The 17,658-nt window shown below is 41.9% G+C and overlaps 1 protein-coding gene across 4 annotated transcripts in view; it reads right to left on the bottom strand.

Moving 5' to 3' along the window:
* C10H12orf42 (chromosome 10 C12orf42 homolog) overlaps nucleotides 1–17,658 on the bottom strand; it is a 157,876-nt gene that overhangs the window by 86,321 nt on the left and 53,897 nt on the right. For 3 of the 4 annotated variants that reach the window (XM_021174791.2, XM_021174795.2, XM_021174792.1), the window contains exons 3-4: nucleotides 14,273–14,341; nucleotides 3,912–4,109 (exon numbers count right to left, since the gene is read on the bottom strand). In XM_021174791.2, the coding sequence (XP_021030450.1) occupies nucleotides 3,912–4,109; nucleotides 14,273–14,341 (267 nt within the window). The remainder of the gene's footprint in view (nucleotides 1–3,911; nucleotides 4,110–14,272; nucleotides 14,342–17,658) is intronic. The other variant, XM_021174793.2, reaches the window with a different exon arrangement.

Below are 17,658 nucleotides of genomic sequence, written 5' to 3'. Positions count from 1 at the left end.
AAGGAAGGAAGGAAGGAAGGAAGGAAGGAAGAAAGAAAGAAAGAAAGAAAGAAAGAAAGAAAGAAAGAAAGAAAGAAAGAAAGAGAGAGAGAGAGAAAGATCAACGTTATGAATACACACCTGCACATCACTGTGATCACACTGTGATACACAATGCTACACTACACTCTGATACTCTACAGCTTGCCTCTCCGTACAGATGCACCCACGTGGTCATAGCATCCTGACTCATTAAAGGCATGCAGGATTATACAGTAGTAAGAGTGATCCTCACTGACAAGTGTGGAAGTTGTTTCTGACTTTTTTACAGCCAAAAAGAATGCTTCACCAAATAAATCTTGATGCAGTTATCTCTTTACATGTAAAAACTATAGATATTTGCTTGATAAATGTTAATTTTTATCTCGTGGGCTCAACCTTATATTATTACTAATGTGCATGAATATATCTATATACTTATTTATTTTAATTTAAAAATATAATTAGCATAATAATATATAAATATATACATACTTTATATGCACATACATATTTTTAATTGTGTAGATCAATGAATAAGGGATCATATAACTGAGGTATGGCTGTAAACTACAACCAAGGATGTCTATGGAGAGGATGTTCAATCTATGAAGAGGATGTCTCTGCTTAACTGCTTTAGAATTCAACTTTCCCCTCCTGTAACACGAGGAAAGCATGCTTGAGAAACTATATGGAATAAAATGAAGCCCTATCTGTGATGAGACCTGGCCCCAGAGCACTATGAGAGATCGCCACTGAGCTAAAATCAACATCCATGTAAGCATCTGAGTGCCATGAACATTTCACAAACAGAGGAAAACCCCAGAAGTATTTGAAAGTCACGGTGTGAAAGACCTGGATCTGGGCAGCAGGCTTTGGGAGTACTCTGGTCATAGCACATAGCACTCTATCAAGGCACGTTAGCTGTTTTAACCTTCCAGTGATAACATCAACAATTCATTTTACAAGAACATCATTTCTGGTCTTAAAAATAAAAATAACCTAAGATGGGCTGTGCTGGAGAGATGGCTCAGGGGTTAAGAACTCTTGCAGTTCTTCCAGAGGACCTGAGTTCAGTTCCTAGCATCCACATGGGCAGTTCATGAAGGTCAGTAAGTCCTGCTCCAAGGGATTCACTGCCCTCTTCTGGCCTCCACGGTCACCTACATCCAGGACAGACAGACAGACAGAGAGGTAGGCAAGGCAGGCAGGCAGACAGAAACACATACAAACACGCACACACACACAAGCACAGACACACATACACATACACACAAAACAAATCTTAAAAACAAAATCCCATGGTAACAGCTATGTGTATACATGCTAAAACACTGGGAAATTTAAATATTGTCATAGGTAAATGTGTTCATTATACAGTCGGTGACAATGCTGAGTGATGGCCAAAGGAAGTGAATGCATTCCTGACCCTAGAAAATACAAAAGTGCAACTAATAGCAGGACTTTGAAAATGACTTAGATCAATGTTAAATCATAGCCTTCATTCATTCATTCATTCTTCGCTCTATGTGATTTAAGTGATCTGTATTCCAGGCACCATAGCAAGCTTCTGGTGCACAAATCTTCAACATTTTCCCTTTAAAGATATTTAATTTTGCATGGTGTTGCCTATTGTTGTCTAGAGTATAATATAAGGCTGATAATTTATATAAAGGTATGTGCATGTAAAATACACAACATATTTAGCAGACATAGGCTTCTTCTCTCCTTCTCGACTGGTACCAGGTAAATCAAAGATGTATTAACACGCATGGATATGCTAAAGAACGCACTAGCCAATCCGAGCTGAAAGATGGGCAGTTCTAGCCAATTAGGTTGAACGACACAGAACCTTGCTGGTGAGGCCTGGTAACTAGACCTGTGTAACCTGTGTGCTCAGAAGTTCCTATAAAGCCCTTCATTTGCCAGGTGGCAGCATGCCAGAGTGGGAAGATCCTAATTAAAAAATAAAAATAAAAAATAAAAAACCTCAGGGGACGCCACAAGTTCAAGTGTCCTTGGAGTAAATTGAGAAATTCCAGCCTCAGTTTCCTCTTCTAGGAACCGAGTGGTTCGGCCGCATCTTCTCCAAAAATGCTTATCAAAGCAGCAGGTCATCACTTTGCGATCAACTCACTTCGAACTAAACAAGGAGCATCACTCGACCCTCAGAGACGGTCCAAGAGCTCCAGAGAGGTAGGCTTCCCCACATAGCTGATAGATTTTTTTTCCATTGCCAAATATATAACAGATGAAGACTAGTAAGTTAAGAAACAGTTAGTGCTGAATATAATAGCCCATTTGAAAAAAATTAACCAGTCACTTCATGTTTTTAGCAAACACTCTTACCATTGTGTGGCATTTTATTGTCCCCCTGGGTGAATAGAGCCTTTAAAATGTATACGCCTGAACTGAATGCCGTGTCAAATCTATTGGCGCTGTGTGTTTAAACACCTGCATCTCATCATCAGCCCTTCATAATATTGTTAAACAATCATTATACTTCTGATGAGTGGTGGATCCAAATATATCCTTCCGTGAGATGTGCTCACTCCTGTTTTATAAGTAACCCATTCGTGGCAAATAAAAGCTACTCAGGTAGACCAGCGCTCACCCATCCATCCATCTAATGTGCAATAAAGCCTTTAAATTGTTATAATAAATTGTCCTGTGTCATCTCCTCTATTAGACAATCCTCGCCTGGTTGTATAAGAATGATCAATGTTTGTTTACTCAAGTTCTAAATTTCACTTGCCTAACAAGATTAAAAATCTTTTCAAAAAAATGTTACTATGAAATTTGGCTGAGTGTAATTTATCTCCGTTTCTTCTTTGAATGGAAACTTTGAGGCAGGCATGGTGGTGTACACTTTTAATCCTAGCACTCAGGAAGCAAGAGAATAAACACAAGTTCTACGCAAACCTGGGTTTCTCAGCAAGACCCTTCCCCAGTCAATATATCAATCAATTTGAGAGAAAAGCTAATCTTGCCTTACAGGCCATCTGTATGCTATTAAAAAAAATAAACAGTGTTTGCTGATCCATGTGGAGAGACTATCAGAAGGACTGACTTAGCTACTTCCCAAGCAAACAACAAAAGACAGCAATGTTCCAATCATGGGGGCCAAAAGGGACGAGCCCCACAACACGGAAGCCAAATAAAGAAGGTATTAATGAAATAAGGGAATGCCAGCCTCTGCCATCCTTGGGAGCACATGGCTGGAGTCACATCTTACTCACCGGAGCTCCACACTGCCCCTTGTGAAATTGATCTTTCCATGACAAAGTTTTTGCAGATGAGGAAGCATACAGACTTAAGATAATCTCTCCCAAAGTCACCAGGAAGAAACTGGTTAAGGACAACATTTGAACTCGGTCTGTCTAGTCTCCGAGTCTGGTTAGTTTGTTCGTTTGTTTGTGTGTTTGTTATTGGGCTGTTGTTGTTGTTTCGAGACAGGGTTTCTCTGTGTAGACCAGGCTGGCCTTGAACTCAGAAATCCACCTGCCTCTGCTTCCCAAGTGCTGGGATTAAAGGCATGTGCCACCACTGCCCGGCTGAGTCTGTTTTTATAATCAACATTCTCAACTACTTATTCAGTTTCCATCCTCGAGAGCCAGGGCCACTGGAACACAGGTGCCAGCGATCTCAGTATACCACTGCTCAGTAACTAAGAATAAAGAAAGAACTCCATAGTACAGAGAATCGGCCTTTGGATATCTGTAAAGCCTGGACCCTAGACTGTCTCTGGCTACTGATATAAACTCATCCCTCTCCTCCCAACTCTGTAAGCTTTAAAGTATTCTGATCAGCATCATGTCCATGTGGGGAAAGGAGGCTTCTAGATTTAATTAAGTACTCCAAGACATCAGCCAATAGTAGCCTTCCTAAGTCACCTGTAACTTGAGCCTTTGATTTCCAGTCACGAAGTCATTGCAGAACAGTCTGTGATGCCGGGAACTAGCAGGACCCAAAGCGTAGCCCCTGCAGTGCAGGCTGGATGGCTGAAAAGACTCGTGAAGCAGACTGAAACAGCACTCCGTCTGTTGTTTCTGCTGCTGCGGCTTTTGCGGGAAGAAAAATCTTCTTTTTTTCTGAAAGAAGATTGAATACCCACTTGGACCATCGAGTGTTGACTCCGGGTCCTACACACATGGTAAGATGTCCTGAAGACCAGGCCAGCATCCCAGCCATCAGAACCTCAATTATTAAGAAAATTTCCTCATGGAAACTTTACATCTTCTACCTCCAAGAAGTCACACCGAAGGACCCTGTTGAACCATAGTCCTACCCTTCAGTCAGAGCCCAAATGTGTTCCCACGTCTCAAGCAGAGATGCAAAAAGTGCAACCACAGTTGATACTCGGTGTCATCTTCCTATTAAGTTGAGAAGGATGTGGGGGCCACATATATTTCTTGGGTAATTCAGAAACACTTCAGGTAAAGAGGGCCATCGTATCAGTCATCATTATGGAACTATGGGTAACCTGGACTATCCTGAGCAAAAGAGATGCAACATTAATTTCCTCTTTTACCCTCTCCTGCTCTGCATGAAGAAGGAAAATCTGGACCCATCCCAGACCATCGATAAGCTGAATGCAAACTGGGGTGCCTGACAGATGCCCTCACACACGTGTTTGCATGCACAATCACTCCTTGAAAATAAACAAGAATCAAGAATCAATCTAGTCTGCAGAGTCTAGGCTTCCATCCCTAGGGCCAGATCTAGCCCCTGGTCCAGAGGAGAGAAGTTAGCAGTTCTGTGAGGTTAATCCAAAAGATGGAAGGAGAAAGACCAACAACTCGGATTATCATAGCCAGATTAATTACAGCAAGAGATTAATTAAAGCCATCTTTTTTACTCATGTACACAGGCTGCCTCCCCCTAAGGAGGGATTCAAGAACTCAGCATTGAATATGAGAAAGACAAGGCTTTTATAGCTCAAGGGTAAGTGGGGTTGCAAATGAAGGATTTAGTGGGGAAATAGGCACAGTTACAGGAGCAGAATGAACAAGTTAGTCCTGATGACCTCTTGAATCAGAGACGTAGTTGCAAGGTGGACATAACAAGGTAGTCATAGCCATAACAAGGTAGTCATAAGTGGTCAGATAACCTTTTGAAACACAAGTAGGGCTGTGAGATAGTTGTAAACAACTTTCTGAAACAAAGCCATGCTTGCCATTCCTGGAACCGGCAACACAGAACCATTGGTAGTTAAGCTTGCAGGTGGGGCATAGCCCAATCCTTGAGAAACAGAGGTTTAATCATTATCCGGAATGAACTCAGTTTGTCTTTACTATAAGATGGCTTTTAAGCCAAAGATAGAGGCAGGCTGGCTCTTCATCTGGAAACTCGACCATGCCAGAGGGATTATTTCATCTACTCTAAGTCTCTCTTGCTAGAGCAGGGTATGAGGACTCCTGAGACAGACTTGTGGGGAAAGGAAGCTGAGCCCAGGGAGGACCAGGCTCCTCTTCCCATCACTGAGTTAGACAAGGTTTGGGTTGGAGACAAGCCAGGCAGAGAAAACTGCTGCAGGTTTCCTCTTCTAAACCAAGAAGTGTGGACTGAGACTCGACTGTGTGCTAATTGTTATGTTGTCAGCTCTACCACACATGATTCTGTTCTCTATTTGAAGATGTAGGGTCTCCCCTCCCAGGGAAGAAGCCAAACAAAAGTAGAAGAAATGGATCTTTCTCTCCCAAAAGTCAAGACCAGGAGAACTGGAAGCATCCCATACTCCCTCCATGGCCGTTTGCGTGACCTCATGTTTGAGAAGCCAGCATAAGGTCGTGAGCATTTCCTTCCTTTCCAGAAGCTTCGTATATTTGGCTGTTATGTTTAAGTCTTCTATTTTGAGTTGGGTTTTGTATCTGATAAAAGTATAGTTTCATTTTATTGTAGCTACGTATCCAGTTTGCCTAAAACAACTTATTTAAAACACTCTCCTTTCCCCTCAGTGAGTCTTAACACCCCTTTTGAAAATCCATCCGCCGCCTGTGTTTAGGTCGGGGTCAGTGCTAGTCCCTTGTTTTAGGTCTGCTTATAAGCCAATGCCACTCTATTTTGATTATAGTGCCTTCAGATTCAGTTTGAAATCAATAAAACTTCATGAAATGTCTCTAAAGTTTCCATTTTGCCCTCAAGGTTGTTTTGATTTTTAGGGATCTCTTGAAATTCATGTGAATTTTAAGGTTTGGGAGGGGAAAAAAATCCCCATCCATATTTTGATAGATATGCATTGAATTTATAGGCCACTTTGGATAATGTCGTATAAGCCTTGTTTAACCTCTTGATCCATGAACATGTGAGGCTTCCCATTTGTTTAGGCTGTTCCCGAAGTGGCATTGGTAGATACTTTCCAAAGTTCCAACATTTCATTCCTTTAGCTAAATTTATTCATATTTTACTACTTTCATGTAAAGGGATTAAAATGAAGTTGTTTTATTTGTGTTCAGATTGCTCCTTGATGGATGACACAACCCTTAAGTCTGTTGTATTTGTTGTATTTCTGTGATATGTTTAGCACAGAATCTTAAATGAGATCTATGCAGTGACTAGGGCCCATGCCCAGACATTGGCATTAGCAGACCGACTTACAAAACCAATTACACATGAGAAAACATAGGAAGTTCCTTGTATGTTTCTGCCTTCTGTACTATGGCAGAGACTGCAAACCCAAGTACCTGGCAGAGCAGCAGGACTGGAAGCTGAGATCGCCAGAAGCTGAGATAGCCCACGTGGAGGAAGTGTTGGGAGCAGGCAGCATGAGATCACTGCTGTTAGAGCTTTTCTCCCAGAATCCCACCCTGGCTCTGATTTCCTGGCTCTCCCTATAATGCTGTGACCTGCTCCGTATGTTTCCTTCAGTCTTTTCTGTGTATGGGGCTGCATTTGCTCACATGTAGGCATGTGTCTGTGGAAGACTACTGAGTGGCTCCCTCCATTGCTCTCTACATCATGTTCAGAGATACGACCTCCAACTGATCCTATAGCTCAGTAATTTAGCTTGGCTGGATGGTCAACAAGACCAAGGAGCGCCTCCTGCCTCTACCGTCCTTCCCGGCGCTGGGATGGCAGGTGTAGACCACGGCGCCCAGCTTTTTATGTGCCCACTAGAGAGCTAAGTGCAGATTCTCAGGCTTGTGCAGAGCAAGAGCGTTACCAGCTGAGTCATGTCCACAGCCCCTTGTTCAAACGGGAACCCTATCTAATAAGCTGCCAACTGGTAAGAGATCTTATTCTTTTCTCCTGCTTTTCCTCTCTGCTACTTAGTACAATTCTTTATTTCCCAATTTCCATACTGGATTGAAGGCTCCGTGAAATGAGAATCCTTTGTTTTGTTTGTTGCCCTACACCTAAAGGAATGCCTGGTATATATTCTACTCCATAAAACTCGCTCATCATCCAAAAAAAAAAAAAAAAAAAAAGCCAGACATGGTGGCACACACCTTTAATCCCAGCACTTGGGAGGCAGAGGCAGGCAAATTTCTGAGTTCGAGGCCAACCTGGTCTACAGAGTGAGTTCCAGGACAGCCAGGACTATACAGAGAAACCCTGTCTCAAACAACAACAACAACAACCTTGCTTATCATAAGATTTTTAAAACACCTTACAAATCCATTTAAGCGCGCGCATGTGTGTGTGTGTGTGTGTGTGTGTGTGTGTGTGTGTGTGTGTGAAACTGTCTTATTCAGGGTTTCTATTCCTGTACAAACATCATGACCAAGAAGCAAGTTGGGAAGGAAAGGATTTATTCAGCTTACACTTCCACACTGCTGTTTATCACCACAGGAAGTCAGGACTGGAACTCAAAAAGGTCAGGAAGCAGGAGCTGATGCAGAGGCCATGGAGGGATGTTACTTACTGGCTTGCTTCCCCTGGCCTCCTCAGCTTGCTTCTTATAGAACCTAAGACTACCAGCCCAGGGATGGTCCCACCCACAAGGGGCCTCCTCACTTGATCACAAATTGAGAAAATGCCCCACAGCTGGATCTCATGGAGGCACTTCCCCAACTGAAGCTCCTTTCTCTGTGATAACTCCAGCCTGAGTCAAATTGACACAAAAAACCAGCCAGTACAGAAACCAAAAGCAATACTGATCCCGAAGCTCTAACAACAGTGGTCTCCTGCTGCCTGCTCCCTCCACTTTCTCCACCGTGGGATGTCACATCTTCCGGTCCTGCTGCTCGGGGCCAGGCACTCGAGTTTGCAGTCTCTGCCATGGCACAACTGGCAGAATGTTTGCTCTTCAGGCAAGTAATACGTCTCAGCTCTATATGCTACCATCCTGGACAGAGGAGAAGGGGGCATCACTAGCAGGACCTCCCCCAGCCCCCACATTGTTTCTGTATGACAGATTTGCCAGCTTTTGCCTAAGCTCATTATTAACCATTTCACCAAAGTGCGGGTGTCTTTCTCCCTTTCTCTTTTTATTCTTACATCAGATATCGGAAAAGCCCAGTATTTCTAAACATCTTCGGAACCACTCGTTAACATCTAATAAAGGTGTCCTCCGGCCACCTCAGCCACAGTAGGAATTAATCCCTTTATGAGGTCACAGGAGACACACAGTATGAGCTTAGCACCAGGTCACACTGAGAGGAAGACTTGCCGCTCCTCAAATTACTTTCTTATAAAAGATGCTAAAGTGCCTCACACTCCCCATCTGCCTATCTGCTGGGAAAGTGGCTCTCCTCTCTAGCACATGATCTGCTCAATAGGTGATTCCTTACAGTCCTCAGAATACCCACAGCACAGCTCACTTTCCAATGTCCACTTACAAACCAGCTGTGGAAAAGCGTGTGTTTGCCCAGTGCTTAACTGTTGCTAGTCACCTCTCCTGAACCTTCACCTTGCTAACCCACAGCTTGTCTATAAGACTTAAATGTCACACAATTTAAAAGTATCTATTTCATGTTGGTCATAGGTTGGGCAATTATCTGACATGTGGAACCACTTGGAAACACACATTCCAGAAACCAATATGTTTTCCCATGAATACTAATACTGTCCCGGTGCTACGCTGTTGGGAAAGTCTCCAGTGTTGAAAGGCAATGCAAGCCCTGGAGAGTGGTGCTGTGGACAGCTCCCTAGGAGGTGCCTAGAGAGTTCCCCTCCTGATAGCCAGGCCCCAGGAAGGACCAACAACCAAGGCTGGTTCCAAATTCTAACCGAGCAAGTCCCATCCAGCCTGAGAGCCAAGACTAGGGAGAGAAAGAATTTGTGGCTGAGGCAGAGGTGTGCACAGTGCAGATGCGGGAGCTTCCAGGTCGAAGCAAGTTTGCTCCAGGAGCTCGGCCATGGGGTGATGGAAAAGCAGTGGCTGGGCTGATGCTCTTTAGAGCATTTCCATCATGTGGAAAGTGTCTGCTCACTCACATAATTACTCGGTAAATGCCTAGTGTTTACTGCGTGCCGGAACTGGGGATACATCGAAAGTAAGGTGCACTTGGCCTTCCTCATGGAGTTTATATTCTGGCACAGAGAGACACTGAACAAATACTCGTTGAATTGATCAGTTGAGGAAAACCGCTAAGTCAACAGTCATCTGTGCTTCAGTCCACTTCTCTTCCTCCCCCTCTTCAGAGGGTAATAGAATGATGGCATCAGATAGGCTGTCAAGAGACTTGCTGCAATATTTGGAATTTAGTAAAGGAGACTAATAAAACTACAACTTCACAGTCACCATTAACAATAACTCTTACATAAAACATTTCTTTTTTAAAATCTGCTTGTGTATCTGCTCACCGTTTACATGCAGTGCCTTTGGTGGCCAGAAGAGGGCGCTGAAATCTCAAAAGCAGGAGTTAGAGACAGTGTCCGCTAAAATGTGGGTGCTGGGAACTGAACCCCTGTCCTTTGGAGGAACAGGAAGTGCTCTCAACCACTGAGCCATCTCTTCCAGTTCCACATCATTTTCTTAAGATTACAGAACATTTTTTCAAACTTATTTATTTTCAATAGTAAATAAAACAGCTATCCTTCCAATATTTCATACATGTTTAAGTTGTTCACTTAAACAAGTTGTTCATGGATGGCTTTGGGGCCAGGATAACAGTTAAATCTTTGAACTTAACTGTTAGTGAAACTGAACCCTGCTGGTGACTTGAGCGGAATATGATGCTTTTGTGGTTGTGGAAACTCACTAAGTCCTTCAATCCAGTTCTGACCCAGAATGTATTTTTACCACCATCTGTTTCTGTTTTCTGTGTCTCAGATATCTTTAAACTGGAAAGAAAATACTAAAGTGTATAAATGTATCCCTCCATGGACACAGTTATCATATAAAACAACACACACTTGTTTCTCTGACTTCATTCAGCCACACAGGGCAGATGCGGGGACTTCCAGGTCAAAGCAAGTTTGCTCCAGAAGCTCGGCCATGGGGTGATGGAAAAGCAGTGACTGGGCTGATGCTCTTTAGAGCATTTCCATCATGTGGAAAGTGCCCTGCTCACCCACATACTTACTCAGTAAATGCCGAGTGTTTACTGCGTGCCAGAACTGGGGATACATGGAAAGTAAGGTGCACTTGGCCTTCCCTCATGGAGTTTATATTCTGGCACAGAGAGACACTGAAAACCGCAAAGTCAACAGTCTCCTTCTGTGCTACAGTAGGACACTTCTCTTCCTCCCCCTCTTGACATGGTGTAGGAATGGCTTCCACTTGTTGCTTCAAACCAGCTGTTAACATTCCATTATTTAAATATTCCACACTGAATTAAGCCGTTCTCCTGCGGATGGACACTTGTGTCTTTTTAGTGACCCTTCACAAAAACCACGCCTCAGGAAGTCAGCTTCCATCCATCTTTGCCAACTTTAATTTCATATGCTGGTTGAGGACTACTGAGTCACAGCGGTTTGCAGCTGCACTGTGTTACATTGTTAAATGTTCTCCGGAGTGATTCTGCACTAGACAAAGGTTCCGGGTTCTCTACAGCTTTATAAGGTGGTGGATGACTCCAAGGAAACTGTATCTTCCAGACACAACAGGGCTGATACACATAGGACCCAGAGAGACTGTGAAGGCACAGCACAGGCCCTGCACAGGTTCACACGCAGACTAAATCCTAGCACCAAGAAGGGAAGTGGACACAAGTGGACCCCTAACCAAGAAGCTATCTGCTGGGAAAGAAATGTTTCCTCCAATGCAATGTCACTGGGTAAATCAACCATACTCCAGAGCAGGCTTCCTGCCCAGGAGTAATTGACCAACATAAAATGGACTCTACGGGTTTTTTGTGGGGTAGTTGTTGTTGCTATTGTTCTTGCTGGTGGCGGTGGTGTGTGAGTGTGTGGATGTGTGTTCTCTTCCTTTCATTTTCCTGGGTTGTTTTTTTTTTTTTTTTTTTTTTTTTTTTTTTTTGAGAGGGGTTGGTTTTTTGAGAGGCATAGGAGAGTAAGGGAAGATGAAGTTGGGTTTGTATGGAGGTAGAGAAGAAATGGAAATGGGGGAGTTGGGGAGGAAAATACAATCAAAATACATGTATATATCAAAATGTTTGTATGAAAAACTTTTGAAATAAAAAAATTTCTTTTATTTCCGGTTTTCTAAACAAGTTTTTCTCCTATGAATTAGTGTTAAACTAGAAAGTGTCCATAGGAACGGGAAATTTTTAGTTCATTTGTTTTGTTGTTTATATGTAGTTTGAAATTTTATTTTTTATATTAAACTATTCTTTCATCATTAGAATTAATCCTAATTAGTTATGTTGTATTTTTATTTTATAGATGGCCAAATTTGAATTTGCTAGCACTCTATTTAATATATTTTATAAATTTTAATGGTCTATAATTTGTTTCCTTTTTAAGTAAGGATGAGCTACATATTTTTCTCTTTCTCTTCATAACAATTTCTGGCATTAAGTGTTTTTATACAGTTCAGCCACAGTTACAGACCTTCTTGGCAGGCTCTTTGGGAACAATAGGAATTTTTGAATTTTAATTGAAAAATGGAGGGCTGGGGAGATGGCTCAGTGGGTAAGAGCACCCGACTGCTCTTCCAAAGGTCCAGAGTTCAAATCCCAGCAACCACATGGTGGCTCACAACCATCCGAAACGAGATCTGGCGCCCTCTTCTGGAGTGTCTGAAGACAGCTACAGTGTACTTACGTATAATAAATAAATAAAAATGAAAAAAAAAAAGAGTTGTGTGCTTATTGGCATAGGTACAGCCTTTAAAAAAAAAAAGAAAAGAAAAATGGGGGGGGTTCTTATCATGTTCTAATAGAAAATACACATTGATATCTGTTCTGACTCCTGACACGAATTTCCAACAATGCAAAGTTTTCTTTTTATTTACTGCTGACTTTATAACAGCCATTTGACCATTTTCTTGGTGGTCAACCAACACAATATAAAAAGCATGCTACTGAAGTGTCTGCATTCAGATGCAGGAATCAGACAGAGGGTATCCACAGGTAATATGATAGTGCCCCATATTTGATATATGTTGTTTAATATATGCTACATGCTATACAATATTTGATATAGGGTACAGAATACCCCAAATAAGATATATAATAGGGAATAAAGCACTCAGTAGTTAGAATATAGTATATGATATCAACTATGACAACATAAGTGGTTTTTTTTAAGAGACATCTTTAGAGTTTTATTCCTGTCTCTGTGATTCCTCCAAAGCACAAAACCACACCCAGATGGAAGAAAAAAAGAACAGAAAGAAGGAGTGGGCACAGCTGAAAGAGAACCCAGGAAACACGAAGACCCTGGCCTCAGACAGGACTCCACTACCCCCATACACACTCACTGAAAGCCAGAGAGAGAAGGAGGAGTCAGTTGTTGGCAGGCTTGAGGGACACACGACTATACTGTGTACCATGCCTCTCCAAGTGGAAAGACTCGTGGTCCACCTTTAGGAATTTTGCCTTCCAGGGGTCTTGGTACACTAATGGAATGGCCTCAATAAAGAAGTTCTATTCATCTCCCCTCCTTCCCCTTCCCTACACCTGTGAGTCACATACTCCATTAGCTGAATGGATTATTAGGAGGCCAATGGCTTAAGTCCTAGTGGAAAAACAACTAACTACAGAAACCGAGCACTGCAGATGCCTTATTTAGACTCAGCCCCCCACCCCCACCCCCTGCTCCACTGCAGAAAGATTCAGCAGAAAATCGGGTCACGGTTTTTGTTTGTATGTTTTAAGTAGGCCACGTTTTCATCTTCTCTATGCTGGCCTTTTTCTTTACTCGTAGAACGTGAGTTGATAACTCTGGTTGCTTACTGCAGTTCTATTTCCAGTCACTGAAACCTACTTAGGGCAAACCCAGTCACAAACTTTTGCTGGTGTTTGACTTTGTTTTTCTTCTTCAAAATATTCTTTGTCCTATTGGTTGGTGATCTGGTTGTTGCTGGGTGGGCTGTCTGTTTGTCTGTGACAGGGTCTCACCCTGTAGCTCTAACTAGCCTGAAGTGACTATTTTGTAAATGGAAGATTAGAAGATAAACTATCTTAGAATCACCCCTGCCCAAACCCCTTCGTCTACCTGGGACCTAGTGGCTCCATCAGTATTCCTGGACACCAGGACCCTCTTTAGGAGACATTGGGATCCCCTTCATGGCAAATAAGGACATAGAGACATGTTCAGTACAAAAGGTTCCTTCTTTTTTTCCAGTCCTGCTCTTGAAAACAAACTTTGTATAGATCTGAATCTGGGATGCTACCATGGCTCCATGACAATGGGGCTGGCCCTCCAGTGATGGTCACCATCTCTGGGCACATATTGTAGTCACTTAGAGAACCACAAATTCACATCACAGGGACAGGCATTCAAGGCCTTCCATGAGTGGGCTATTTGCAACCAAGGAATAAAGAGCAGCCTGATAAGAGGCCACACAGAATATTAACATTCTTCAGTGTTCAGGTTTTTCTGTATGAAACTACTTACTTTTATATATTGTAAGACAAAAATTATCATGCTAGACCCTCTATGTTGTGACACATAACAAGGAGTGAAAAGGCACCTAGCACACATTTCTGTCCTTGCGAATCAAATAAGTCTTTCCTTGGTGCACATATCTATATCCTCAAAGAACACAGAGATCGCACGATTCTCAGACAGATTCAAGGGTCTATAGGAAATATAACATCCTTCTTAGTTGGGAATTTAAGACACAAATATTTTACAGTTGTAATTTCCAAAGTATGAAGGACTAAATGTCGTGTTGAGCTTTGGAACACAAAGAGAGGACAGTACAGATGCAGTCTTAGGCAATAGAATTCTGCTTACTCACACTTGTATTAGGTGAGCCTCTCTCCCACAGGGTCACACTGCTCACAATGGGAATATAGCAAAAGGACTTCTGGAAGAGAAGAGACAAGGCATTTATTTAGCATCACACGTTTCATCACTGAGAGATGAGCTATAAGTAGCCCAGAAGTTAACCCACTCTAACATTGGCTGTTTACACTGAGTCTCTGATAATGCCCAGAGCACTAGCCTAGTACCATGGAAACTATGGCAAACTCTAAATGTAGTTGCCACTGTTAAGAGTCGAGATGAAGTCAAATGTAGGAAGTTAAAAAAAATTAAAAGACAAACAAGACATCATGAATGAATTTAAAATTTTGATGCTGGTGTATTATATGGTAATAAATGCCTCTTGAGGTTTAACAGGATAGAGTTAAATCGGTATGCCCTTTGCCATATGCTTTTGATGTGTGTCAAATAGTCTTCAGCCATCCCAAACTGAACCATCCAAAGCCAACCCGCATACCCAAGAACACTAATAAGAAATGAATACTGCTTGGTAGACGTCATTAATTTGGAACTGTATGTCATACGGAATTAACATGGCAGAAACCTGCTCAAAGCAAATGCTGTGCATTTAATATGACTGCTCGCGGCAGTCAGAGAAGGTTTGCTGAGGATCTGACAATGAGAGAGAACCTTGACATTTTATATAAAATGTCAACTCTTAATAAGATTATCTCAGGATTGGCTTCTTGTTTTCAATTTGATGGTTTTCATTTCTGTTAGTCACAGTGTACAAGGGCCCTTGACTTATTATGCAACATTTGCTAAACTCAGTCTCGGTACTTTGAAAGACTAAAGCCACAAGAAGCTCAAGGCTAGGACACAGGTACACATCTGAAAAACAGTGGTGCTTCTGCTCTTCATCAGGATTTAAAGATTTTATTTATTGACATAATTTTATGTGATGATGTATGCACTTGAGTGTATGCACATGGACCATGAACATGCAAGTGCCCACAGAGTCAAGAAGAAGGTATCCGATTCCCTGGAACTGGAGACAGAGATAGTTATAAGCTGCTTTGTGTGAGAGTTAGGAGTTACACCCGGGTCCTCAGCAGGACTAGCAAGTTCTCTTGACAGCTAAGCATCTCCCCAGCTCCAAGTGAGCAGAACTATAACAGAGAGAGTTATAAAGACTCATGCAGGGAAAGCAGGTAAGTGGAGTGTTCTACAGGAGGAAGCCAGGCTTGTACAGATTCACATGTGGGAGATGATGTGGACTTGGAAAACAGACTTCCCACTCAATGAAAACCGAAGAGGAAAGGATGGTCCTCCTGAAATCCAGAACCAAGACTGAAGGACATGATAAATAAAAGTCTAAAATTAAGTCAACAGAAAAATAATAAAACTCCTGGAATCCAGATTAAATATACGGGTGAGTAAACTGATTTTCAGAGCCTGAAAGTTAGGATCATAAACATATAATAATTCATTATTTTATATATTTGTATTTGTATTTGTACATACATTTATATAAATATAATATACAGATATATAAATTGTAATGAATGTGTTATATTCATAATATAATTATATTTTGTGTAATTATAAATATATGATTAATATTTAGTTATATTAGATATACCATGAGTATAAGCATGAGCATGACCCCATAAAGTCAAGCAAACACATCTTTACATGGTAACCTGGTATCAGTTCTGTACATGAGAAACATACAGCAAAAGGACTAAAGGATGCAGGAAATCCCCTCTGGGCTCCCCAATGGAGTTGGAATTTGGAGCAGGAAGGAATCCTAAACTCTCACCATTGGCATGCTGGGTAAAGAAGCTACTTCAGATTGCACCACAAAGTAAACAGCCCAAGATCGCTGACTATGTAACCCTCTGTTGAGTCACCAGGACACATACACAGCCTTCAAACCCTGGGTGTCTGGTTTGACCTGGAAAACCATCTCATAGGTGCAGGAAGGAGAGACTCCAGGTTAAAGATGCAGACCATCAGGTCAAGCCTTGCCAAGCCCACATCTCAGTTTCCTTCCTCGGTGAAATCTCTGCAATCATTCAATCACACATTTAGTCTGGGGTTTTCCAACTAGGTAACCTTTGTCTGAAGTGGGTGGGACCCTTAGTACCCTGCTCAGTACATTGATTTCAATGGAGATTTCTTAGTACCACTGTTCAAGCTATGCCCATGGCCAGGGGCTCAGTGAGTAGCATCATTCAGAGAAACTGTATTGGGGAAACCATTGTCTCCAAGGTGCCCAGTGCAGCACATGAACACTTGTACACAGCAGTCCTGCGGTTTGTACTTTCCAAAATGTGGACCATGTTGTTGAGGTATAGCTAACATGCAAATGACTGTGTATATTTGATATCTACCATTTGACAACTTTAGAGGTATCTAACAGAGAAAAGAAGCAGAGATTAGGATTAACTATCAACTCTTTAGAAAAGCTTCTCCCTAAATCTTCTAAAGCAGGTAGAATTTCTTTTCAAATACAACGGTTATTGTAATCCACAAGCTGAAGGTGGCAGAGAGACTTGAAAAACTGAAGTACTGGGATATTTGTCGTCAGTCATTAACCTGATTTTCTAATGAATATGGCATTAGGCATTCATTAACAATCATCTGTGTTTATGTTGAGCAGTTAATGTATGATGAAGGTTGGGAAATGAAAGCAAAATTAAAGCAAGAAATTCTGGACACTTATAAAGCAATTAACTTGTTTGGCAGTAATTACACATTGAAAACTAACTCAAGTGCAATGAGAAAGCCACAAGAGTCACCACAGAAAGCAAGGTGCTTTGCTCCAAATACCCAGAATAAACAACAACAACAATAATAATGGCAATAATAACACCCAGTGTTTCTTTAAACATGAAGAGAAGGCAACAACATCCCATAAGTGGTGAACGAAAGGCTCAAGTCCAATGAAAAGAAATACAGTCATAACCCTTATGTTGGAGACGAGGCAGGTTACCAAAAATAAGTACAGACCAGATCCATTTAATTTAGAATTTTGAAAACTATGTTGTGACGCTGTGGAAACAGGTGTCATGTACTCCAGGATACAGGTTTTGCTCCAATTACACACAGGCTCACTACATGCCTGGTGAAAACTGAGCCTGCAGGCAGGATCTCAGGGGGCCATTCTATTGCAGATACACGTTTTACCAATGACAATTTTTATCTGCAGATGACATTGAATGTCCTGAATTCAATACACTTCATGACTAAGAGATGCAGTCAATAAACACAGTCTCTTTGCAGAAGTGAATACTGACAAGAAGTGGTGGCACATGCCTTTAATTCCAGCCCTGGAAAGAAAAGGAGGAGGAAGAGGAGGAGAAGGAAGGAAGAAGAAAGGAGGAAGGAGGAAGGAGGAAGGAGGAAGGAGGAAGG

Source organism: Mus caroli, chromosome 10, assembly GCF_900094665.2.
Source record: "Mus caroli chromosome 10, CAROLI_EIJ_v1.1, whole genome shotgun sequence".
NCBI lineage: Eukaryota > Metazoa > Chordata > Mammalia > Rodentia > Muridae > Mus > Mus caroli.
The sequence above is the reverse complement of the archived record's forward strand: the minus strand, read 5'-3'. Positions and strand labels throughout refer to the sequence as shown.